General features: G+C 57.1%; 1 protein-coding gene across 1 annotated transcript in view; it reads left to right on the plus strand.

Annotated features, from left to right (window-relative positions):
* Window positions 1-5,799: 5,799 nt before the first annotated feature.
* Window positions 5,800-6,579, plus strand: part of POLR2E (RNA polymerase II, I and III subunit E) — an 8,097-nt gene continuing 7,317 nt past the window's right edge. Inside the window, exon 1 of the mRNA XM_007460396.1 lies at window positions 5,800-5,921. Coding sequence (XP_007460458.1) covers window positions 5,865-5,921 — 57 coding nt within the window. The 5' untranslated portion in view covers window positions 5,800-5,864. The remainder of the gene's footprint in view (window positions 5,922-6,579) is intronic.

Below are 6,579 nucleotides of genomic sequence, written 5' to 3' on the forward strand. Positions count from 1 at the left end.
CTCATGTGGGATCTTCCCGGACCAGGGCACGAACCCGTGTCCCCTGCATCGGCAGGCGGACTCTCAACCACTGCGCCACCAGGGAAGCCCGTGGTTTTTGTTTTTAATGTAAATAAAACCACGCTGGGTGTTGGAGACCCCCCCCACTCGGGCTGCGGTGTCGCTGCGAGGGCCTGGGGGTCACCTGCGGCGACAGCCCCGGACGGCGGCGTCCCTGCTGCAGGGTGCGCCGGCAGCACAGTGCCGAGTGTCCCCGCCCTTGGACACCGCCGCCTTAGCTTAGCTGCTTATCTAAGTGACACGTGAGCCCTTGGGAGGGCCGTTAGCAGTTTACCCTGTGGTCCCGCCCCCCTTTCTCCTGGAGGACGCGCAGGTGTGTGCTTAGCAAGGAAAGCGCCAGCCCAGAGGGATCTGTTGTCATTTGCAACGTGACACAGCGTGCGGTTCGGGATGGGGCTCCCGCTGGCTTGGCTCCAAGCTCATTTCCACTCGAGGCTCAGGCGTCTGGCCACCGCCCAGACCCACCCCATTCTCGGGACCTGAGTCACAGAATTCCACACCGGCCTGGCTGCCCCCACCCCCAGCCGTGGCTGGACGTTGACCTGCGGCCAGGAGGGTGTTGTGCTGCCCGTGAACTTCTCTCTCCTTCTTGTAAGTACCTGAGATGAAACACACAGGTTTTTGTTTTTTTTGTTTTTTTTTTTTCGGTACGCGGGCCTCTCACTGTTGTGGCCTTTCCCGTTGCGGAGCACAGGCTCCGGACGCGCAGGCTCAGCGGCCACGGCTCGCGGGCCCAGCCGCTCCGCGGCATGTGGGATCTTCCCGGACCGGGGTACGAACCCGCGTCCCCTGCATCGGCAGGCGAACTCTCAACCACTGCGCCACCAGGGAAGCCCCTCTCTCCTTCTTGGACCCTCCCGGTGAACGTTTCTGCAGAGGCTTTGGGGGCAGGACTTTCGGGGCTGGGGTCCTTTGGGGGAGAAAACGAGCCCCCTCCCTCTGCCCCAACCCAGGCCAACCCAGGGCTTAGACGGCCGAGTTTGGTGGCAAAGGGGACAGGATCCCTGGGACCAGGTTGCTACATTCCTTCCTTGCCCAATAGCCTTCACGTGCTTCTCCCTCTCAGCCTGGTCACGAGGGGCTGGCGAGTTCTGAAGTCGTTTCTTGGCTGGGAGCTCCCATTATCTCAACTGGGTGCCTCACTTCTCTGAAAACCGCCCTCTCACTTCCGCCCCCTGGCAGCACTGGGTGTCAGGCCACCCTGGTGAGTCTGAGTGGCCCTTGGGAAGCCTCAGCTGTTCCCAGTTTCCCTTCAGCTGGTATCTGTAACTTTGTCGTGAAGATAGCCACGACTGGCTATTCACTTGAGGGTTTCCAGAAAAACAGCTCAGGGCGACCTTCCCTCCCCTTGGAGCCCACCGACGGGGAGAGATGGAGCAAGGCCTCACCCCATTCCTGACTTCAGGCCAGTTAAAATAAGAGCAGAACTGGGCAGGATGAGCTGCCCACTGTGGTCCCACTTGCTCCGAGATTTGTGCCTGGGTTTCACCACTTTTCCACACTTTCCCCACTTTACAGAGGAGCAGTGGAATCCCAGGAAAATCTCAAGGCTCCACCGAGGCTCCCCTGTGGTGGTCAAAGTGCCTGTGTCCCCCAGTGGGGACGCTGAGTTGCTTACCAGCCAGAGGCCTTTCCGGAACCAGGGCCTGATTTCTTCTTAGAAGAAAAAATGTTTTTAATTGAGTTAAAATCCACATAACATAAATTCACCATTTTAACCGAAGTGTTCAAGTAAGTCATTTTTAGTATATCCACAACATTGTGGAACCATCACCACTATCTAATTCTAGAACATTCTCATCACCCCAGAAAGAAACCCCGTCCGCATTTGTAGTCACCCCCCAGCCCCCGCCCCCACCGTCGACTTCCCGTCTCTATGGCTTTGACTCCTCTGGGGACCTCACGTGAGTGGAATCAGACAGTACTTCTGCTTCTGTGTCTGGCTTACATCGTTCAGCACCCCAAAAAGTAACCCCCTGTCCCCATTACCAGTCTCCCCCAGCCCCCTCCCCCAGCCCCTGACAACCATGAATCCACTCTCTGTGGATTTGCCTGTTGTAGACGTTTCACGTCATGTACCATGTGGCCTCTTGCGTCTGGTGTGTCTCACTGCACATCACGTCTTCAGGGTTCATCCACGTTGTAGTGTGAGTCAGCGCTTCTCTTCTTTTCATGCGGAGTAATATCCTATTATATGAATGGACCATATTGCGTTTACCCATCTGTCCATTGATGGGTTGTTCCACCTTTTGGCTTTGTAACGCTGTACAAGTTTTTGTGTGGGCATATGTTTTCATTTCTGCTGGGTATGCACCTCAGAGTGGAACTGCTGGGTCACATGGTAACTCTGTGTAACTATCTGAGGATCTGCCAGACTTTCCCACAGCCACTGGTCCATCTCACATCCCCACCCAGGAGTGTGAGGGTCGTGGCCTGATTTCTTTTTTGTTTAAACATTCATTTTATTGAAGTATAGCTGATTTACAACGTTGTGTTAATTTCTGCTGTACAGCAAAGTGATTCAGTTATACACAGACAACTTTTTTAAAATGTTATCTTTTATTTATTTATTTATGGCTGCGTTGGGTCCTGGTTGGTGCGCACGGGTTTTCTCTAGTTGTGGCGAACAGGGGCTATTCTTCGTTGCGGTGTGTGGTCTCCTCATTGCAGTGGCTTCTCTTGTTGCGGAGCACGGGCTCTAGGCGCGGGCTTCAGTAGTTGTGGCACGCAGGCTCAGTAGTTGTGGCGCACAGGCTTAGTTGCTCTGTGGCATGTGGGATCTTCCCAGACCAGGGCTCGAACCCGTGTCCCCTGCACTGGCGGGATTCTTAACCACTGCGCCACCAGGGAAGCCCAGTGGCCTGATTTCTGAACCTTGGGCTCTGCCAGTTGGGCTGCATGGTGGCAAGGTTCCAAGGAGAAAGTTGCCACTCCATGTGCTGTTGCTGAGGCCACACGGTCACAGGCAGGATTCTGAGTCATGGGCCTTGGGGTTGGGCCCGCCTGCTACTGTGAGCCCTTTCTCCTCTCTCTTCCCTGCCCCCAAGAACAGCAAGGCTACCTAATGTCCCCTGTCACTCACACCTGGGCCCTCCCCCCTTACTGTCTAGGCCACCCTCTGGATCCTCCAGCAGTTCTGCCCCCGCCCCCACCCATATTTGCCCATCACCTGGGCAGACACCCTTTGTCCTGTCTTAAACCCACTCTGGACCCTCTCCCTGTTCCCCCTGCTACATCTACATCTCCAATATCTTTCCTCTCATAAATGCCTCCCCCAGCCGGGCCCCATCCTTGGATCTGCCCTCTGTGGTCACAAACAGTGTCCCCTTGGCCAATCCCCTGCTCAATCCTCAGACCTGCTTTGACGGCTGCTCTGTCCCTGCTCCTTCCAACAGCTGCTTCACTGGGCTCCTGGACACCTGGCTTCCACCCACCCTCTATTTTTTTTTTTAATGTTTATTTACTTATTTATATTTGGTTGTGTTGGGTCTTCGTTGCTGTGCCTGGGCTTTCTCTAGTTGCGGCGAGCGGGGGCTACTCTTGTTGCAGTGCGCGGGCTTCTCATCGTGGTGGCTTCTCTTGCTGCGGAGCATGGGCTCTAGACACACGGGCTTCAGTATTTGTGGCTCACGGGCTCTAGAGCTCAGGCTCAGCAGATGGGGTGCACGGGCTTAGTTGCTTGAAGCTGTGTCCCTGTGTTGGCAGGCGGATTCTTAACCACTGCACTGCCAGGGAAGTCCCTCTATTCTATTTAAGAAGCACTTAAGTATTGCCAGCGCTGCAGTCATCAGCCACATACCTACGCAGTGGGCGCTGTTCTTGTCCCTGTTCTACAGGTTGGGGGGGACATCGAGGCACAGAGAGGTTAAGTAATGTGCCCGGGTCACACAGTCAGGACTGGAGCCCAGGTGGCCACACCCCTCTACCTTCTGCTCTTTCCTCCCCTCCTCCCGGCCTCTGAACAAGGTAGGCAAGCCTCGCGCCTAGCCTCCGATCTGCTCAGTGATCTCATCCAGGCTCCCAGCTCCTGTCTCCACTGTACACCCACAACACCCACGTCTGTCTCCACTCCAAGCTCATCCCGAGTTCCAGACCTGTATCCCACTGCCCCCTGGATGTCTCCCCTTAGGGTCCCCTGGGAGGCCCAAGCTGACCAAGTTCAAGACCCCCTCCCGAGCCGCCCCACACCTTCCCACCCCAGTCGCTCTCCCTCCTCTGCCCGCCTCTGAGTCTCTCATCTCCACGTCCCGTCCACCTGCAGATTCTGTGGGCACTGCCCTCCGGACACCCTGGACCTGCCCGCTGCTCACCCTTCCCTTGGAGCCATACCTATCTCTGGCCAGGACGGTCTTCCTCAGCCCCCTCTCTGGTCTCCCTGCTTCTGCCCCGCGGAGATGCTGAAAATGGCTGCAAACCTGAACTTTTCAACCCAACCAGCAAGGCCTCCCAGGATCTGCCCCACCTGACCTCTGACCTCTTCTCCCACCCCTCCCCCACCACCAGCCTCCTTGCTGCCAACACAACCAGGCATGGTCCAGCCTCAGGGCCTTTGCACACACTGCACCCCTGCCTGATACACTTTCCTCCAGACATCCCCACGGCTCCTACCCTCTCACCCTTTGGGTTTTTGCTGGAAACTTCCTTGACCACATTTTTTTTTCTTGTTTTTTTCTGGCCGAGCGGCTTGTGGGATCTTAGTTTCCCCCACCAGGGATTAAACCTGGGCCCTCGGCACTGAAGGCACGGAGTCCTAACTACTGGACCGCCAGGGAATTCCCTTCCCTGACCACATTTGGGACTGCAAACCTCCCGTCTCCCTCAACCTGGTATATTTCTTCTTCCACAGCATTGTCACCTTCTAACATACTTTATCATTTACTTATTATGTTCACTGTTTCTGTCCTGTCTCTCCCTGGCATGTAAGGGTGCTTGGCCTGTTTTGTTCACTGTCCCTGTGGTTGCTCATTAAACATTGAATCATTGAATGAATGCATTACTGAATGAGAAGTTACCAATGCAGAGGCACTGGGCTCGGCAGGGGTGGGCAAACCTGTACGAACTCGGGGGCAGGGGCAGATGCGGACTGTAAAAACATGCACAGTCTTGGGGGCTGTGGGGTATCCAGGCAGGGGCTGGGCTGGGGCTCACGGGACAGGAGAGCGGGAAGATAGAGGTGGAAGCATTTCATAAGCACCGGGAACTGTTCCAAGCTCCTCCCAAGTACGACCATCTCCTTAGATCCCCAGCTAACCCTCTAAAATGGGGACACTTTATTTCCATTGTACAGAGGGGAAACTGAGGCTTGGGGGCATTAAGTTGTTTGTAGCCCTGAGCCAACTGAGAAAACCCCCTACAGTTGGATGCACAAACACTCATGGAGCGCCTCTTAGGCCGCCCGACGGTCCCCGGGAGCTGAGCAGACCCCTGACCCAGTCAAGGCCTCAGTTTCCCCGCCCACACCTCGCCTCTGTTCTCTGGATTCTAAACGGCCCTCCCAGGCGGGCATTGAGCGGAAACTACAACTCCCGAGGGGCCTTGCGGTCAAAGCCTCGCGAGAACTTCCGAGGCGCGGGTGGCGGTGCTGGTCGCACGCTTCTCGCGCAGCCAACCGTCGCTTTAGTAAGGCTTGGGCTGCCCTTGGCGCTGCCGCTCCCAAAGGTCGCTTCATTCAGGCATTCGCCGGTGACAGCCCGGCAAGGGGAGGGCGACGTGAGGGCGGGGGGGGCCTGACCGGGGCTCGGCGCAGGCGCAGTGGGCGCGGGTCCTGCCGGGCGCAGGTGCAGCGAGTGCAAGCGGCGGCAGCCATGGACGACGAGGAGGAGACGTACCGGCTCTGGAAAATCCGCAAGACCATCATGCAGGTGAGCAGCGCGTTTGGCGAACGCGGTGAGAACGAGCCTCGCTCCCCCAGGCGAGCCGGGCACGCAGCAGCCGGAGCGCGGACGGCGGGTGCGAGGCCCGGAGGTAGAAATGAGCCTCCTCACCCCCGGCCGCGCGGCTGGAGCGGAGGGGTCGGGCTCAGGCTGGGCCCCCGGGGCGGGGGTTTGCGGGGGACGGAGTCGCGAGTCCAAGAGCCCCCCGGGAGCGGGTCAGGGTCTCGCTCGAGCTGGAGAGAGGGAGGACGGCAGACGCTAGGCCGGCGCGTCTTTGTGTCCATGGAAGGTTCTGATGTTACCTGCCGGGGTTCTCAAGAACCTTAATCAGTAGAAATTGATAGCAGGCCAGACGAGAAATTTAAGCCAGGCTTTATTGGAGTTTGTGCTGCAGCATGAAGTAGTGAAAACAAGCAACAGGTGCCCTTGCTCCAAGGAGGGCGAGCTGGTCTCTTAAATGGGGTGAGGGTGGGGACGGGTCCAGGGGTCAGGCCGGAGGGTTGGCTTGGAGGGGTCTGCCCACCCACTTGGTGGTGCTGTGTGCAGGGATCATGCCCAGTACCCTGCTTTTGCTCCCGGCTCCTCAGAAGTGGCAGTTAGATTCTTGGTCTTTTTTTTTTTTTTTTTTTTTTTTTTTGGGGTGCGG

This window comes from Lipotes vexillifer, unplaced genomic scaffold (assembly GCF_000442215.2).
Source record: "Lipotes vexillifer unplaced genomic scaffold, Lipotes_vexillifer_v1.1 scaffold225, whole genome shotgun sequence".
Classification (NCBI taxonomy): domain Eukaryota; kingdom Metazoa; phylum Chordata; class Mammalia; order Artiodactyla; family Lipotidae; genus Lipotes; species Lipotes vexillifer.